Source organism: Eubalaena glacialis, chromosome 11, assembly GCF_028564815.1.
Source record: "Eubalaena glacialis isolate mEubGla1 chromosome 11, mEubGla1.1.hap2.+ XY, whole genome shotgun sequence".
Classification (NCBI taxonomy): Eukaryota; Metazoa; Chordata; class Mammalia; order Artiodactyla; family Balaenidae; genus Eubalaena; species Eubalaena glacialis.
In genome coordinates this window covers 41,976,866-41,996,878 of record NC_083726.1, presented here as the reverse complement: position 1 = coordinate 41,996,878, position 20,013 = coordinate 41,976,866, and the positions used below count along the sequence as shown (strand labels likewise).

Here is a 20,013-nt window from a genome sequence, read left to right as displayed (position 1 = left end):
AAAAAATATGCCCAGAGCAGGGTTTGTACTAGATACAAAATACTACTAACTTTCCCCAAAGGGGTTCTCCTCTCCCTGTCCTTTTACAAATCTTATTATGTAAGGGAATGACCTTCATTGAGGACTAGTGTTTCTTTGTTCTCTCTTCAAAATATATCACTAGTCCCTCTAGTAGAGAGTTTCCACAGTTTTATATGCTGGCCAGACTTCTGATTCTCTAATTCATACAGAGTTTATATTATTAAATACCATAAACTCTATTACTGCTGTCCAAAGGTGGGATATAATACAAAGTAAAGTGTAGACCACTGGGCTATAAAATGGTGACAGATCATGACTTAGGATGATCTGAAATCAAGGAGGGCCAAGAACATATCTTAACAAGGGGAATGTTCTTCTACTCAGAGTATCTGTTGGTTGCAATCCACTGATCAAACGAGTAAAGGGCCTTGGCTAAGAAAGTGGCAGAAATTGGGAGACAATGTACAAAATCTTAGAATATTAAAGTTGTAAGCATCCTTAGAGATTGTGGATTTAACCCTTCTGTTTTGAAGATCAAGAAATTGTGTTGAAACCATGAACAGTTACACATAAAAGTTTTTAAAACTTCTAATTCCAAATTCATGAAGTTCAAATTGTTTTCTTTAATATACCATCCTGTCTTCTTTCTTTTCAATATTATATATTGGTTCAATAACGTTGGCTAACCTCTCCTGTTTTCTTCCCCCCAAATTCAGTAACTTAGAACAGCAAGCATTTATTTTCTTGTTAATGGGTCAAGCTGGGCTTGACCGAGTTGGCCATCATGCTATGGGTTGGATTTAGGTTTTCTCCATATATTTCCTCTTTCTTCACGGACCAGTAGCACCCGAGGTTCCCAGGTTCCTTCCATCTCATTGCTCTGACATTCCAGTGTGGTGTCCTTGTTACATGGTATTCTGACCAGCACAACACTACATTCCAGCCCATGGGAATTGGGGGAAGAGAGAAAATTGCCACACAAGCAATTTCCTTTTGAAGTTATTTGAAAGTGGCACTGTCATTTCTGCTTGTATTCTATTGGCCATAGCATCGTGAAATGGTGAGACCTTGCCACCAGGGAAACTGGTTAATGTAGTCTCTCATTTTGGGGACCTATATACAGGTGAAACCTTGAGGATAAACAGAGAACAGACATTGGGTGACAATCAGCAGTGTCTGCTTTCAGGAAAGTTTGAACTAATTGTATATATGGGGGAATGAGCATGGGTAGAAAAGAAGAAAAATGCTCCCTTACGCTTGGGAGGATCTATGTAGATGACAATCTTTCCACAGCAAGAAAACGAAAAAGATTTTTGAAACTTCTCTTAGCTCACCAATTTTCAGTATAACTTTTATGATTACCTTGATTAAATGATTGTCTATTTGCTTTTGTAACAAGAAACAGCCCTGTGTTTCAAATCTCCCTTATGGGAGCCTGTATTTTCTAAATAACCAAGTCCATGTGCAGACTAAATGTGAGAACCTGATCAAATGAAAAGTTTGATTAAAATGACATAATAAGGCCTTGCATGTTTATAAGCACACATCATAATTTTATCCACATAACGTGTGCTATATCATCTGGCTTGTGACCTGAGTTATTGAAAATATTATGTATGTGTGTGTTTTTCTTCTCTCTTCAGAGCTTAGAAACTCCATTTCAGAACTATTACTGAGGATTGAATTGATGTCAGCCAGGAAACTGTAATTTCCTGTCACTTGGACTTGAATTACTACATTGAGTTTTCAGGCAATAAACAAATTTAGCTAAAAGATGCAAGCTTTTTTCCGACTTATCATTAGTACCTAAGAATATGAATGTTTTATACTGTTCCATCTCCATTACAGATACGGTTATTGGCTCAGAATCATATTCAACCCTCTTTGCATCCCTTTATCTTGAACTAATGAAGTCCAAACTTCCTCCTGAAAACCCATGTATGTTCTTTTAAATGTGGGCTGCAGAGCCAATTTATCTGATAAAACAAATAACGTACCATTTCCATTCTACAGAAATGAAGCAGAGCAGCCATGTTGCAGGGAACATAATGTTTTCCCCTGCTGTTATAATTTCTCTTGTGTATCACCAGTGGGAAAGATGGAATTTTACAAGAACGTAGTTTGCGAAGCATGATGCAAGGAGGTTTTTCTTCTTTTTTTTTTTTTCAGTAATTTTCCTGCATACGTGGTATACAAGAGAAAAATTTGTTTTGTCTTACAAAATTGGGTTGCAGTTTTCTGAAAACCCACAAAATTTGTGTTGACTTTCTGGTTACCAGGTTCTTTGTGATACCTAAAAAGGGATACATTTATGTGTGTGTGTGTGTGGGGGGTGGCATTTATGGGGCAACCAGTAGCACAAAGGCTCTGTTTCATGGTGTACAGCAGAGTAAGGTAGAGCATAAAAGGATGTCCTGGGGTTAAGTTGATGGAGCTGAGAGGATGAGCTGGGAACTCAGCTTAGGGGGAGGGGGCAGGACAGAGCCTTAAGCATCTATTCTCTTCCTGGTCCTAGAACAATCTCTGACACATGGGAGGCTCTGGGGAAAACAAACATTACTAAAGGAAGAGTCCCAAGGGAGAGGTCATCTTCTCATGGTGGGGGTCTTGAACTCACACAGTGGTCAAGTCAGGCATGTTCTAGGGCTGCTTGGTATAGTGACTGTGTCTGTCAGTGGGAGATGTAGGGACAGTTTTTCCTTGTGCTGGATTGTACCAGTCACATTGCAAGACATTTATCATGCTCCCCTTCCCGCCCAGTAAATGCCAGCAGTGTCAGCAGTTAAATGGAACAACCAAAAAGAGCTCTCTCCTCCTGGCACATTGTCAAGTGCCACCTATGGGGAGGTTTTAGCCCTGCAGAAAACCATTTGCTATAGTTCCGAAGTTGGTTGGTTGGTTGGTTGGTTGGTTGGTTGGTTGGTTGGTTGGTTGATTTATCTATTATAAATACTTTTGCGTTCTGTAAATTCTCACTTCTGTTGTTGTTTTTTAACATTTCTTGTTTTTACTGTGAACTACTGTAAGTGTAAAGAAAAGCACAGTGAATAAGCATAGAGAATACACGGAATTAACACTTCTATGTACTCAACATCTAGCTTTGCCGCATTTTAACATTTGTCTTTAGAAATTTTTTGAAGACATGGGATACTGCATCATTATTAAAGCTTCCTTTGCAATCCTCCCCAATCTCATTTCTATATCCTCACCCCAGGGAAAAACCTGCTATCTCGATTTCAGATTTCTCATTTCTTACATGTTTTTATGCTTTTACCATATTTCTCTGTATTTCTAAATGGTATTTGGTGTTTCTTTACATGTTTTTAAACTTATTGTAAGTGATATTAAACTCTATTTTGTTCAGCTTCCTTACTTGATGCATGGCTATGTTATCAAGATTTGTCTATGAGACATGTGGAGCTTTAGATTATTCATTTTAAAAACTATAAACCATGTAATACAAATATATGCCACAATTCACTTATTTAAAATTTCTGATACTTGGATATTTAGAATATTTCTAATTTTTAAAAAATCAGTGCCAAGAATGCTATAATGAACATTCTCATACACGTCCTTTAGTGTATACATGTCTCCCTAGGAATTCAACTGAAGATCTGCTGACATTTAACTATACTAAGTTTTGCCAGATTACTCACTATAGTGATTGCCCTATACCAACACAGCAGTTACACACCCACTGGCAGTTCATGAAAATTTTTGTATTATCTTTTCCAACATTTACTGTTGGTAACATTTAAAAAATTTTAAAAATCCATTGTGTGGGACATAATTTGTTTTTAAAAACTTTGTATTTCCCCAGTTACTACTTTTCACGTGTTTATCGGCCATCCATGGTTCCTATTGTGGGCATTGCCTGTTCATATGATTTGCTCCTTTTTTCTACTGGGTCTTGTGTCTTCTTTGTTTGTAGTTTTTTGGTAAGAGTTCTCTTTTTAGTATGTACACATGCACATATGTATATGTATACTGTAAATAGATTTTCCCAGTCTCTGGCTTTTCTATGTTACATGCTTACTTTTTGTTGTACAAATGGCTGTGGTCAATTTTTTCAATCTCTTTTATTAGATTAACGTTTTTTCTGTATTATGTAAAAGTTTTTTTTTCTATTAGTCTTATATTTTTCTATGTGGATAACCACTTATCCCAGAATCAGTTTTTAAAATTGTCATTTCTTTCCTCATTGTATTACTTATTAAATACTCTTTATGTGGGTATGTGTATTTCTGTTTCTGAGCTATATATTTTATTCCAGTATTTATTGATCTTTTACTTTGTCCAATACCTTTATGTCTTAAATATCTTTGTTTTATGTAAATCTTGATGTTTATGAAAGCATGCATTTTTAAAAATTGTCTTGGCTAGCCTTATCCCTTTGTTCTTATATATGAATTTAATAATCCTTTTGAGTTACATAAAAGTTATACATTGAAATTTTGATTGGAACTGAATTGAACTTACAGAATAATTAGAATACAACTGTCATCTTTAAGCTATTCAGTCCTCTTACCCATGAACATGTTATACCTCTCCATTTATATAGATAATTTTTATGCCTTCCAATTTAAAATCAGACCATTCTATATAAAGATCTTAATTTTTTTCTAGTTTTATCTATAAGGATATTATATTCTATGTATCTCTTACTAATGGAATTGGTTTTAAAATTATATTTTCTTTCACTATTTTTATTGTTGCTGCTATAAAGGTGTATATTTTGTTGGTGTATTGTAAATGATAGACTTGTTTATTTCTTCTAAATAATTTAAAAATAAATTTTCTCAAACTCTCCATATAATCAATAATATTATATGCAAATACTTTTTCTACCTTTTCTATTCTTACTATTTTATTTTTTGTCTTACCATGGTGATAAGTGCGTATGGTATAAAGGTTTATTGAATGGGTGACAGACATCTTTATCTTATTCCTGACTTTTAAGAGACTTATTTCATTCATGGTTTTATACTTTAACTGTATCTTTATTTATAAATATTGCTTAACAATGATTTACATTGTTTTAAATTTTATATAAATGGTATCATTCTATATATTCTGTTCACCATTAATATGGTATTCTCTGCTGTAGTTATTTGGCTTCTTTCTATTCCTATTTCTATTATTTAGAATTTTCTTTTTACATTTAAATCATGAATGGGTATTGATGTTTATCAAAAACTTTTTAAAACATTTTTTGTAATAGTCATATTATTCCAGTAGTTTTCTAATAGTTGTATAGTGGTAGAGTTCTTTATTACATGGAACACTGGAGTCACGGGTCTGGGACCCTTTGGTAGGAGGGCAAGGAGAACTTCTGGCCCCAACGCCATTTTCTACTGGAGCAACTTCTTATCTTAACCCTTTCCATTTGGGCCTGGATCCTTTTCTTTGCGTTTTAGAAATACTGATTTAGCTACATAGAGATTACAGTTGACACGAACAGCATGTGTTTGAACTGTGTGTGTCCACTTACTTGTGGATTTTTTTTCACTAAATGCACACTACGTTACTACACTATCCAAGGTTGGTTGAATCTGGATGTGGAACCATAGCTATGGAGGGCTGACTGTGAAGTTATGCTGGGATTTTCTACTGCACTGAGGGGTTGGCTCCCTTAACCCCTACTTTGTTCAGAGCTCAACTGTATTTAACAATTCATTATCAGAATTCAAAGCATAAACAATGGCCATTTCACCTTTGATTAGTGGTTAAAATTCCAAACGAAATTTCCAGTCATTTTTCAATGGTTTCTGGATCTGGTTTTATTACCCACTCAACAGTACGGACACAGGGACTGTTGATTCTTTTGCATTCTCTTTGACTTAAATAGAGGTCATAGAGCCTGGGAAAAATATGTGAAATAAAGTGAACCTCTTTATTTTCTTCATTTGTAAACACAAAGAGTCCAGAAAGCCTGAATTAGGATATGGAGTTCTGGATGATTAAAAATCCCAGTGTTGAGCTAGGCTTTATTTCGGGCAAGTACATGAATTGGGACACATGAGCACAGACACCCCTCCATAGAGCAAAAGAAAGTAATGAACTACTGCTACGTAAAACTACACAGATGAATCCTCCAGATTTAATGTTGAAAAAAAGAAAAGCAAATTGAGGACACACTGTATGATTCCACTTAATATGAAGTTTCAAGAACAGAGAAAACAGATCTATGGTGATAAAACAGATCGGTGGTTACCTTTAGGACTATTAAGGGAGAAGGGGAATTAGGGAGTCTCCTGGAGTTTTGGAAATGTTTTGTATCTTGATGTGGGTGGTGGTTAACTGAGTGAATCATAGGCTATATACACTTAAGATTTTTGTACTTTGAGTGTGATGCCTTAAATAAAAAGAGAATGGCTAAAATAATTTCAGAAAGGGCTTATTGCCGTTTCTAAACTTATATATATGTTTTTGATGAAAAGAGACAATCTTGGTACAACCTTTTTTGGGTTTATAGGAAATTACAGTTGACCCTTGAACAACAAAGGTTTGAACTGTGCAGGTCCACTTATATGTGATGTTTTTCAAGAAATATGTACTACACTATTACACGATCCATGGTAGATTGAATCCACGGATGTGGAGGGCTGACTGCAAAGTGGATTATCAACTGTGTGAGGGTCGGTGCTCCTAAAACCCACGTTGGTCAGGGTCAACTGTATTGGTTGGAGTATATATTTATACAGTCATGTATGTACGTATGCATATTTCATATGTATTTCATATGTTTTCTTCAGAATCGTAAGAATCACTTTATGAATGGCTACCAGCCTTCAGGCGTTGTGTCAGACCTTGGGGGTTTTGAGAAAGTATATAGAGGTTGACAGTCCAGTGGGTGACAAGTAACTAGGTAAGCATGATAGTATGGGGGAAGTCTATAAATACTAGTAGAACATTGGGGAAGAAGGGGCCAACTTGTCTGGAGTAAGGTTGGGGGCATAAAGAAAGTGGAGCCTTTGGAGAGGAAATGGATTTGTGGAGACTTTTTAACGACAAGTAGGAGTTTGCAAAGTGGATGTGTGGCACTTATGGCCAAGTTGTAGAATGCTCAAGTTGTAGAATGAGATATTGTCCTCAGGAACTTAAGGTTTTTGGTGTAACTATAAAAAAAATAAGCTTGGAAGTGGTAATATATGAAGCTGGAAAGTTAAGAAGGGATCATGATAGGGTAGAGTGTTGAATGACATGCTAAGGAATTTTGATTTTGATTTTCTTTTTGGCTTTAGGGGTTAGGGAACTGTTGAAGAATTTGAATTGTGTCATGATCATGTTTGCATTTTTTGAGATAATTTTGGCAGTAGTACCTAAGACAATTTCATTCTTTCCTGGAGGTATGCCTTTGGTGCTTTTCTCAATTTATGTAACTTCTATGAGTGATCTCTTTAGACTGATGACTCCTAAATCCAAATCTCTATTCCAAACTTCTGTCCTTTTTCTTCAGACTTCTGAGTAGAATTGTTTGTCTGTCCCCGGATGGAAATTTGGCTTAGTTCCTGTTTTTGTTCACCTTTAGATAATATAAGCTTTATGATCACTTTAGGTCACAAAACAAGTTTCAATTCAAAATTTAGAATATTTATTTCAATATGTTTATAAACACATCATTATTCAAAAGCTCTTCCTCTTCAACCAAACCAAGACTGGGTACCAGTGCCCCTCCTTGCCCCACTTTAGCCAGTTGGAAAGAACCTTCTTTGTTCACCTCCTCACCCACTCACTAGGGTCTTTGTCGGGGAAGTGAGGAAGAGACGAGAGGTATAGAGGTAGAAATTTCTTATTGGCTGATACTGGCTTTATGGCCAGTATTGGCTTAATGGCTTCATTGTCTATAGGCCTGGGGGATATTTAAAACTAACTCTTTTGGTTACTTGCCTGAGATGTTTGAAGATTTCACTGTCGGGTCCCTCTGATCTCACCTCCCTTGATCTGGGTAATGACCTCTCCTTGAGAATGAACATTTCGGATCTCTCCTTTGCTTCTCTTCCCAGCAGTACCTACAGCCTCCTCCTGCAGGAGTCCCTTACCTACCCTGGCAAATTACTCTTTTGAGCAGGATCCCTTTCCTTTCATAAGTGAATTCAGGCAAACTTTCCTACCACAATTCCTATCCTAAGATGCATATACATCTTTGATCTACAATCAGACAAGACTACAATTTACTTCTCAGATGCATTACCCTACCATGCAGCCACAGGCCACCTTACTTCACTCAAGTACTGGGCTTCTGTGTTTTCTCAGTTGCAGAGAACATACAAATGGAGGGAAGCTCTCTGAGTGGTCCCCTTAAAATCCTCGTGAGAAGGATATTTTAGGAAGTAGCACATACCCCAGTCACTCAAAAATCCTTTCAAAAATCTCACATTCATGATGTTTTTCATCCTGAATCTAAGTGAGGGACTTCTAGATGAGTTTGAGCAAGATGGAAACCTTCTCTTAAGCTATAGAAAAATGAAAGTATTTATACTTACGCATAAAGTAAATGGATTTCACTACCGAACCCAACCACTGAATTCTATTGAGTAAGAATAGAAGAGAATTAATATGACATATTGACAGTTACCTCCATATGAGAGAATAACCTGTGAGAATCTTTTCAGTATACATAATCTGTTCTTTTTTTGCCAGTTAGTTTAGTTTTATCATAAATGGTTTTTATTCCATGAAAGTAAGCATAAGTTATATTAGATTCTTTATGCATTTAAAATGAACTGAAGTCATATTCAAATTAATTTTTATATGCATAATATTCAATAAATTCTGTCCACGTGAAATTGCCTTTTATCATTGGTGTAAACTCATCCGTATGCTTAGGTTTTGATGTTGGAGAGTACGCTGATACTCCTTGGTTTCAGTTAAATCTGACTCCCCACTGGACTGTAAACTCTGTAAAGACAAGGACTAGATTTGAAATTTGACTATTTTGGGCCTGCACCATGTTGAGTACATATTAGGCACTCAGCGCTATGTGTCTTTTAGATGTCTTTTAACACTGTAATTAAAGGTATTAGGTAAGGTGGGTAAATTTAAATAACTTAGAGCATTAATGGTACTTTGGAAATTCTATTTTATACTGATATAAATATATATGTATAAAAAGTATGGTTGATAGACTACAATAACTCATCACTCTAGAGAAAGTAGGAGAGATGTTTGAAGTCAAGAGATGAATACATTTTTTGACAGTTAATAGACCATGTCTTGGTAAGGCTGACATTGTTCTCAGACAAAACTCTGTGCCATAATCAAACAGCTGGTCCATACCCTTAAAAAAGAAGAACAATGCCCACTAGTAACAAGTTTAATTAGTCTAACTTGAATTTTTGTTGTTGTTGTTGCTTGCTGGGGAGACTAAAGACATGGGAATACTAAATACATAGATGTATCTGTGTTTTTTCTTAGCTAAATTTTTTATTATGAAGTATGTTAGACATCAGGAAAACTGCACAGAATGTAAATTTACAGCTCACTGAGTTGTTATAAAGCTAACATACATGTAATGCCCACTCAAGTCAAAAAATGGAATATTGATAGCACTCCAAACTCCAATCAAAACCCCTTCCTTCCCCCTCACCAAAGGTAACCACTCTCCTGACTTCTAACACTATAGTAGAGTTTTACAAGATTTTGAACTTTATAAAAATGGAATCATACAGTATACACTTTTTTGTTTGGACTTTAAATTCTTAGTGTTTTTGAGGTTCATCCATGTTGATATGTATATCTATAGTTTATTCATTTTATTTAATGTATAGTTATCCTTTGTATAAATATACCACAAATTATTTACCTATTCTAATGTTGTTGTGTTGTTTCCAGTTGTGGGTTTTTTTTTTGCCATTCTGAAGAAACTTTCTTGTACGTATCTCTTGATGCACCTATGCATATTTTTTTTTGTTTGTTTGTTTTAATTTTTTTTTTATTTTTACTAATTTTTGGCCATGGTATTCTATTTATTTATTTATTTATTTATTTTCTGGCTGTGTTGTCTCTTCGTTTCTGTGCGAGGGCTTTCTCCAGTTGTGGCGAGTGGGGGCCACTCTTCATCGCGGTGCGCGGGCCTCTCACTATCGCGGCCTCTCTTGTTGCGGAGCACAGGCTCCAGACGCGCAGGCTCAGTAGTTGTGCAGGCTCACGGGCCTAGTTGCTCCGTGGCATGTGGGATCCTCCCAGACCAGGGCTCGAACCCGTGTCCCCTGCATTGGCAGGCAGACTCCCAACCACTGCGCCACCAGGGAAGCCCCCTATGCATATGTTTTTTAACAGTACGTGCCTAGGAGTATTATTGTTGAGTTATATAGTATAAGTATCTTCAAATGTAGTAGGAAATACTAATTTTTTTTCAAGATAGTTGTACCCATTTATACTCTGACCAGCAGTGTTATTGTTCCTCCATGTCTTTGCCAACAGTTGGTTTTGTCATTTTTTGTTATTTTGATCCATTTAGGTAAATGAAAGGTCATATCTCATTATGGTTTACATTAGCGTTTTTCTGATTGCTAAGGAGGGTGTTCATTTCTCATGTGCTTATTGGCCATTTGTACATCCTCTTTTTTCTCAATTTTATTTTTAAATAATTGCAAGTTTACAGGAAGTGGTAGAAGCAGTTACCACCTGGTTTCCTCCAATGGTGACATCTTGCGTAACTGTAGAGCAATGTCAAAGCCTGGAGATTGGTATCAATATGATCCACTGAGTTGATTCCTATTTCAACAGCGTTATATACACTCATCTGTGTGTGTTTGTGTATTGTTCCATGCAATTTTATCACATGTGTAGGTTCATACAACCACTTCTGCAATCAAGATTCAACATTGTTCTCTTACTACAAGGCTTCCTTGTGTCATGCCTTTTAGGCAACCTTACCTTCTCTCTCCATCCCTAACACGTAGCAACCACTAATCTGTTCTCCGTCTCTATTTTTATTATTACTTTTGGAGTGCTTATTCAAATATATTTCACTGTTGCCTGTCTTTGCTCGATTTTTGGGTGTTTTTACGTGTAGTTATATGTATAACAAGTACATTTTCCTACTCTATGGGTTGCATTTATATTTTCTTATTGGTACAATCTGATGAATAAAAGTTCTTGATTTTAATCTAATCTTAGTTATATTTTTTCTTTATGTTTAGTGACTTTTGTTTAAGAAATCTTTCCCTTCCCTTAGATCATGAAAATATTTTCCCAGAAGCCTTATTGTTTTGTCTACAATCCGCCTGGAATTGATTATTGGTGTGAAGTAGAGGTCAAGTTTTATTTTTTTCCATATGAATAGCCAATTGACCCAGAACTCTTTATTGAAAAGACTTTTTCCCCACAGCTTTGCAATTTAAGCTTTGTAATTAATCGTGTGACCATATGTGTTAAGAGTCCTTCTCCGGGCTCTTGCGTTCCATTGGTGAACTTGTCTACCCTTGTACCAGTTACATGCCTTTTTATTTACTGTTGGTTGATGATAGGTCTTCACATCTGGTAAAGCAAATAGTTGCAACTTGTTCTTCATGAGTGTCCTGGATTTTCTTGATCTTTTACATTTCCATATATATTTTAGGGGCATCTTCTAGAGTTGTAAAAAGAAAACTGGGGATTTTGATTAGTAATGCACTGAATCTATAAATCCTTTAGGCATGAGTTGGCATTTCTACAGTACTGAATCTTAGTTTATTAATAAGCCCTCTATTCATCTAGATATTTATTTTTTGATGGTGTTTTATTGCCTTATCATAAAGTGTTTACCGTCTTTTATGAGATTCATTCCAAAATATTTGTTATTCTAAGTGATAGCGTAAAATAGTATCTTTTTAGAGTTTCATTTTCTGAGTATTTGTTGCTGTTATAAAGAAATATAAAGGAATGTTGTACATTTGTATCCAGGAAAATTGCTGAACACATTAATTCTAGTAATTTATCTCTTGATTTTTTAGTAGTTTCTATATATATCATCATGACATTTGCAAATACAGTTTTTTTTTCTTCCTTTCTAATGCTTATACTGCTTGCCTGCATCCTTCTCCATCCCTCCCCCTCCTTCCCTCTGTCTCTGTTTCTCTCCCTCTCTCATATTTTCTTGTCTCACTGCGTGGCTAGGACTTTAAGTACAATATAGAATAGACATCATGTTAGCAGGTATTTATGTGTTATTCCTGAGCAAATGGAAAGTCTTTAACTTTTCACCCATAAGTATGTGTTTGCTATAGATATTTTATGAATATACTTTATCAGGTAAAGGACGATTATGAAAGTCTTTTTCCGTCCTCATTTGCCAAGAGGTTTTTGTTTTGATCATGAATCAATGTTTAATTTGTCAGATTATATTTCTGCACCAATAGAGATGAACATATCATTGTTCTTCCTTGTTTTGTCAATGTGGTGAATTACACTGATTGATTTTCAGTCTTAAACCAGTCTTTTAGTCCTGGGGTGATACCATCCTGGAATTGATATATGATTCATTTTATATTTTACTGGATTCAGTTTGCTAGTATTCCTTTAGGACAGTTACTTCTATGTCCATCAGTGAGATTGGCTTGGAATTTTCTGGATTTTAGTAAGCATCTTTTGTTTGCTTTACAAATTCTTTTATCTTCCCTATGTCTAAAGTGCTTCTCTTGTGGGATTTGCTATCTTAGGTAATGATATCATTGTCCCTTTGCTCATGCACCCTTAAACCACACACATGTCCAATCAATTACCAATTCCATCAACTCCTCCTTTTATGTACTATATCACTCAGTTTTGTCATTCTTTCCCACCGGTCAGCTCCTACACTAGTTCAGAATGCTGTTGTCTCTTTGATGGTTCTAACAATCCCTAGAAGGTTTCTCTTGCCACAGGTTTTGTTCTCTCCCATCTATTTTCCATATTTTAGTTAAGACAAACTTTAAAAAAAAATTCTTTTATGTTACATTCTTTCTTAAACATTTGCAGTGGCTTCTCATTGAATTTCTTTGAATTCCTCGGATGGACTGTGTTTTCTCCTATGTCCAAGCCTTTGCCCATGCAGTTTCCTTTGCTGGTAACATTCACATAGTACACAAACTTTGTACTACATAGTATGTAGTAAAAATACCTAAGCAGCAGAGCAGAGGAGTTGTAAAAGGAGCAAGGCTTGGCAAAAGAATGACTAGTCAGGAAACAGTTCAGGAGCTGATCTTCAAGAATTATCTGTCTACTTTATCATTTGTTGTATGCTTGGCCTGGCATGTTTTGTGGTACCTGGAGGTGAGTTCTTAAAGAGAGCGTGCCATGCTCGACCTTTGTGCTCATTTCTGGATAGCACATTTTATGGGTCTTGTCAAAAGTAAAGCCGTTTAAGTAATAACCAGGGTAGTGAGGAATTGTTGAAGGCACTAGGGATGGTTAACCCACTAAGGTGATACTTGAAGGACTGTCAGATGAAAAGGGAAGTTTAAAAGATTTTGTGTACATTGAGGACTACAAGGATGTAAATAATTGCAAATGTACAGACACATTCAGGAAGGCAGACTTCATCTCCAAATTAGGAAGAACAATCTAAAGACTGGAACTGCTCCAGTATGGAAGGAGCTGCCTTCTGAGACACCAAGTTTCCTCTTGTTTGATGTATTCATGCAGTGGTTGGTCAGTTATGTAAAGGGAATATATATATATATTAGGTTAGTGGTTCCAAGACTCAGGCCATATCTCAGACTAATTAAATCACAGTCTCTGGGGATGAGACATAAGAGTCAGTAGTTTTTGAAGCTTCCCAGATGATTCCAAAATGCAGACAAGTTTGGGAAGTGCCCTGTATTAGCGGGAGGTTTCAACTCTTCCGTGGTTTTCTTGCATCAGAATTGTTTAGAAGAGATGGAAAAACAACAACAAAACCCAGAACAGATTTGCAAGCACTGCCCTGTAGCTTCTGAATTAGCAGGGTTGCGTGGACCCCAGGAATCTATGTGATTAAGATTATTACCAGTAGATTCAGTTTTCTGGCTGGGTTTGGAAACCACTGGATTATAAGGAGAGTGCCCTGTGCATTCATAATCTAGCAAGGCACTTAATAAACTCATTTATGGTATCCTTGTGGACAATAAAATATGTAATATGAATGACACAACTATGTCTAGGACAAGGAATGTGTTTTGGAGCCAAAGGTATCTGAATTCAAATTCTAGTCCTGTTACACTTGTTTGACTAGACTTACAAAATTTACTTACCCTCTCAATCTCCTCATCTTAAAATAGAGTAATAAGAATCATTTTATAGATTCATTTTGAAGTTTAAATAAAGTTGTTTATGAAAAGTGTCAGTCTAGCATAGTGTCTAGTTATATTGGGCTCTTTTCTGAATTCTGTAGTTCTATGAATGCTGAAATTAATGAGCGGGACCATGGAGCATATACACGTTTGGTGAATGTATGTGTATTCCCTGTTGATTTTTTGCTTTGATGTGCTATGAATCCCTGGTTTTAATCTCTTTTGGTTCAGGTATTATAATTGGTATTTTAAAGGCCATAGGGTTAAAGAATAATGCCTTTCACTTGCTATTACTTTTATGTGAAATATAATCCATGCCTACAATCTTTTTCTAAATTGGACATTTCAGATACGAAGTTTTCATTAATTGTACTATATAAGTGGTGGGGGAGAATTAACTGTGTGCTTATTTTTTCTTATCACAGGTTTACAGGAACTGTGTAATTATTTATTAAAATGGAAAACTGTGAAGAAAGAAAAAGATAGCAGTTGGAGTTAAAATTCCTGGATGCATATTTTGCTTTTGAGAAGTCCGCATTTAAAACCATATGCTGATTTGGAAAGTCCCAGGAGTAAATTACACAATTCATGTTTTCCATTCAATCAATGGATTTTTTAATCATTCCTTGGAGTTGATGAAGTTCAGACACGGTGCGTGATGGGAAATGTGGCATTCCAGTGTTTTCCTGGTGATTGCATCTTGGATTAGTTTGCTGCTTTTTTGAAGAGATTCCATTGTGAAGGGTAAGAACCTAATGTGATGGATTTATCTTCAGAGATGAACAGACATGGAAAGAATCCAGTGAGTCACAAGCTAGAAGATCAGAAGAAGGTAATACAAATATATTTCCTTTTGCTTGGTCATTTTTGTTTTTGCTTACATAGAATTTTATAAATTGAAAATGAATGTGCTTTGAGAGATAAAATAACATAGTATTTCATGGAAATTAATCCTGTAGCCAAGTGTTGCTACGGGTCTGGATTTCATTATCAGTTAGTGGTTTTGTTTCTAAAGTCTTCTGAATTCATCCATCCAGTGGGTTTGTAAAGGATTCTGCTGTGTTTGCTCACCCTTGACTTGATTCTAGTGACATGCTGGCCTGACCTCATGTGAACAGTTTTCTGAGATCCAGGATGAGGTATGAGTCCTGGGGCATCTCTGGAGTAATGGAGCAAGTTAGAGCTCTCCTAAAAGAGAACACCTGCCTTGCTGTTATTAGGAGGCATAGTTGGCATTTGAAATTCTCTGATTTCATGTCCTTGGTGCACATCAACTTCTCATTTTTCCAGCTAGCCTAGAAAGAGAGTCATGAGGCAACTGTGAGCTTTGGTTTGCCTCTTCATATGTGATGTCTAAGGAACTAATGAAAAATATCAAGAAAGGGCTGTGCTAATATATATTTTTAAATGGTCTTAGAGAGCTTCTGAGTAGGAAGCTGGGAATTGAATACTGAGGGTTGCATTTCAACCTCATTTTTCTACCTTTTTAGAAACTCTTACTTGCTAAACTGTTGCACTGTTGTGAGAGCACTTATCAGAAGGGTCAGGGATGGTGCCCAGCAGAGAAAGCCTGCTCATAATGAAATATATTCTCTTTTGTGGTGCCTTTCATTGAATCCATTAGTACAGGAGATGTGTGTGGGGACCCACTGGCTAAGGCACGAAAACAAGGAATAGTGAGATAATAGAAAGAAGATTTTTAGCTAGAACTGGATCTAAGGGGCATGATTAAGGTTTGTTTTTACATCTGTCTCAGAAATTATTTACTACTCACTTTGTACTCCCAGAAGACACCTAGCTCTTTCACAGTTTTAGAGGTAAGAAATTTAGAAGAGGCCATAAAGAGTCAACAGCTTATTAATTTGTTCTGATCTTATGACCAGTGCCACTGGATTGGGGGCTACACGGATCCCTTTGCATCAATCCAGGCAGAAATGGATGGATTATTTGTGCCAGTTTGGTTCCTTCATTGAATTTACCTTCAGTATAAGTAAATCTCAGAAAACACTAAGTACTATAAAATCTAAGATGCCTGGTCAGTTTTCAGTTCATTGTGGGTATAAATTTCTGCACAAATAAGTGTGTTACCAAGAATGCTGTTGGTGTTTTAAACGGTCGGCATTTTCTTTTTGCTGTTGTTAGCACTAAGGGTGTTAATCCGAAAGAGTTGGCAAGCTAAGTTTCCATCTAAAGCATGCCCTTCAATTTCTTAACTACTGAGGAGCCTTTAATTCTTTTTCTCTATTCACATTTTTAAAATGTCCTTCACACTGATGGTAATTTGCGTACTGTATTAGACTAGTGAAGAGTATGAATGAAAAATATTGCCTGCCATATCATTAAAAATGGATGTTGCAGCCATCAACCCATCACATTGTAGCTGCCCCAACAGTGAGCCCTGAGGGAACTCAGGATAGAAACAGGATGCCCACCATCAGCCACTGCAACTACCCCTGAAGGTGCACCCTGAGGAGACTCAGGTTGAGAAAGCATAGGATGCTGGCCCCAGATAGCTGAGGTGCATATCAAAGGAATGATTTCAGTGAGCCCTGACTCTTGCATCTTCCCATACATAGAAAAGCACTAAATTCCTTAACTTGAGGTATCTGGTTTTCTTTAATTAACAATAACCTTTTGATGTTTTGACTGCCTGGTCTTTGTTGCAAAAAAGTCTTCAGTTTTGTCCGCCCGAATAAAACGTAATTCTCAACTTTTAGGTTGTTCATTATTTTTCAGTTGACAAGAGGGAAGTGGGTTAGGTAAGCAATTAATACTACAGAGTTCTGATTTTTGATAGAAGCCCTGCTTTTCTGGCAAGAAAGCAAAGTACCTCTACAAGTGCTATCCTTTCACTTCCCAAATAAGAGATACTTTTGCAAACACAGAATGGATTGCAAGCTAAAGAATGGAATGAAATGGAATGGAATGAATTTTAAAAGTCATTTTGAAAATTTCTTGAATGGAACTTTAAATAATGGTCTGTAATGATGCTTAGCTGCCCAGGCCAATTCACGAAGGACTGTTTAGCACATAAAGAATATAAAAGTTTAGACAAACTATGAGGATCCATGATTCTGTGGAAAAAATATAAAAAAACAGCTTGGTGTTGTGGTACAAGAGAATCCCTATTTCCCTGTAGCTTTACCTTCTAGTTGGTAGGGAGATGGGGGAGGAATGAACATTTTCATTGAGCAGTATCAAGATGGAAAATGGGGTTCTAATGATCTCCTCTCCACCCAATTGGTGTAGGCATTTGCAGTGTATAAGTCAGAAACTCAGATGTTGATTGATCAGTTGATCAATCCTTAAGATTTCAATTTGTTAAGTGTCAGCAGGAATACCTAGTCTGATGACAGATTTGTGAGTTTGTATTAAGGAGAAAAATGAAATGTAGCATCATAAATCTTTATAGACTAAGCTTTGGGCACAGCCCTGACACCACACAATTGCCAGTAGAGATTATAAGATCATTCATGTAATTACTTTAAGTGTTTGTAGTCCTTTGTGATGAATTAATTTAACAGGCACAGTGTTTTACATCAGTGAAATAAAATGCATCAATTCTAACTCACAACTTGAAAATACAGAGGTGAAACATTTTTATGGTATTACTGAAAAATGTGTCCTTTTCACAGTTTGACATATGTATGGTAGACATTCAAAGCAAGGTGTGTTTAACTGGCTTGAATATAGGCTCCTATTTTGTACTCTGTACAACCGATTTCTTGTTCAGTATATAAATAGTTCACTAGCTTTTGTTCTTAATTTAAAATATGTAGATTTGTACTTATTTTGCTCTGCTTCTAAGTAGAAACTTTTAGGATGCTGAGCATGAGAGTTTGTGAATATGTGTTTTACTGTAATGAGTAGGTAAATGTCAGGGAAGAGATCATTTGTGGAGTACTTGCTATATACCACGCACATGCTTGGTCCTTTCTGATTTATTAAGAAAGTACCTTCTTACAAAGATAAAAACTGCTTTTACCTCTTTAAGATATTCGGTCCTGTAAATGTTAATGATCAGTTCCTCAAGAATATATATACTAAAAGATACATACACACACTATTATTCAAAATTAAAGGGTTCAAAATTGTGTGTGAATTCTCTTGGACTTCTTTTAAGTAATGCCTCATCACCTCACTAAGTCTGAACATAAGAAAACATACTTGAAAGTTAAAAAGCTATCATCTCCACAAATCCTATACTGAAGTGCTCTTCATTATGGATAAACCAGAAATGTGGCTCTTAGAGGAATTGAGAATACTTCTAAGAATTTCAAATCAACTTGGATTAGTGCAGGACTAGGTGGAATTCAGTTGTCTTTTTGATTCCTGTGATTTTTATCAGTAGACCTTTCAGTTAGTATTGGCCCATAATCCTCCTCTTGGCATTCAGCTTCTGGAATGTCCCAGATGGGAGAATTATGATGGCATCGAAAAGCTCCTGAATGCCCATAAGGAGGTGTTTATTTTTGGAAACTTTACCTTTTGACCCTTGTTTGCTCAATGATGCCAGCGAAGTTGGTATATTGCTTTCCACTAATTGTATTGCTTTGTGGAATTATTTCTGCAAAAGCTCCTGGAACAGTGAAAGCCCTAAGGTACAAATGTCACTTCTGTATAATTACTTGTGACCTTGAACTGAAAAGCACAGCTCAGTAGATTTCACTGTCAGTCTAATTGCAGCAGTTTGCTGTCCAGACAGCCCTGGGACACTGCTTTATTGCTCCATGAATATTTTGTATATTAAACCAAACAATTTGTCATAGTCAACAATTTACTAGGTACTGCTAAAAAGGGTAGCAGGATACACATTTTGAAATTATGGCAGTGACATACAATAAATATACAGTGACCTGTTGGAATTATTTTGTTCCTCTATTCTCTAAACCAGAAAGGGGTGAGCAGTATTATTGCATATATGCGGAGGTACTTACTTTTATGGAAATGTGCAAGATGAATGCCATCTCAGTTTGTCACTTCCTAAAATCATGTCTTTTACATGTTAGCATTATTTTCACACTGCCATGAAAAAAAACTCAAGATAAATTCCAACACATCATGTCTTTCTTTCTAAGAGATGACACATTTCAGAAGTGACATACTCCAGGTGTAGTGAATAAGAGTGTTTAAGATGTGGAAAATCATGGAAAATGAGAGCAATGATTGTATTTATTAATAGAAAAGGGAATACTGATGGAGCAAGGCTATTATTTTAAGGGCAGCCCCTGTGATGTTATGGACTTAAAATCAAGTTTAAGTGGGGAGTTAGAGAAAGCATCATCTATAAGTGACAGTGAGTGCTTCATCACTGTCTATCCGCATAGACTAGTTTTGTTCTTTTTTTTTTTTTCTGTTGACATCATGCAGAAGTATGATCCAGGTGTGTGTATCTGTATATGACTGTGTTAGGCTACTCTAACAATTTTACTGAAAAATCTTACCCACTTATGGTTGCCACTGCTTTATAGAGTAAAACTACTTTATCAATTTAAAACTAGCTTAATATTTATTTTTATTTTCTTTCAGTGTGCTGATTCTTTTAATTTAGACTACATTTGTTGCATTTTCTTGCAGTGATGGTAAAACGGCATCGTATAAGAGTTAAGAAGTGTATTGGGATTATTCTCACAGGTGTTGAGGACTACTTGAAATTATGTTGGAGACTGATGAAAGATCTGTCTTCTTAAGATAAAATACAAAGATAAATCGCTATAGAAGAGAGGCTTAGGATAGATTCAGCCCTTCATTCTTT

General features: G+C 36.1%; 1 protein-coding gene across 1 annotated transcript in view; it reads left to right on the top strand.

Annotated features, from left to right (window-relative positions):
- The first annotated feature begins 14,988 nt into the window (after positions 1–14,988).
- The window catches only part of NAV3 (neuron navigator 3), a 580,735-nt gene continuing 575,710 nt past the window's right edge, over positions 14,989–20,013 (top strand). Inside the window, exon 1 of the mRNA XM_061206367.1 lies at positions 14,989–15,090. Coding sequence (XP_061062350.1) covers positions 15,019–15,090 — 72 coding nt within the window. The 5' untranslated portion in view covers positions 14,989–15,018. The remainder of the gene's footprint in view (positions 15,091–20,013) is intronic.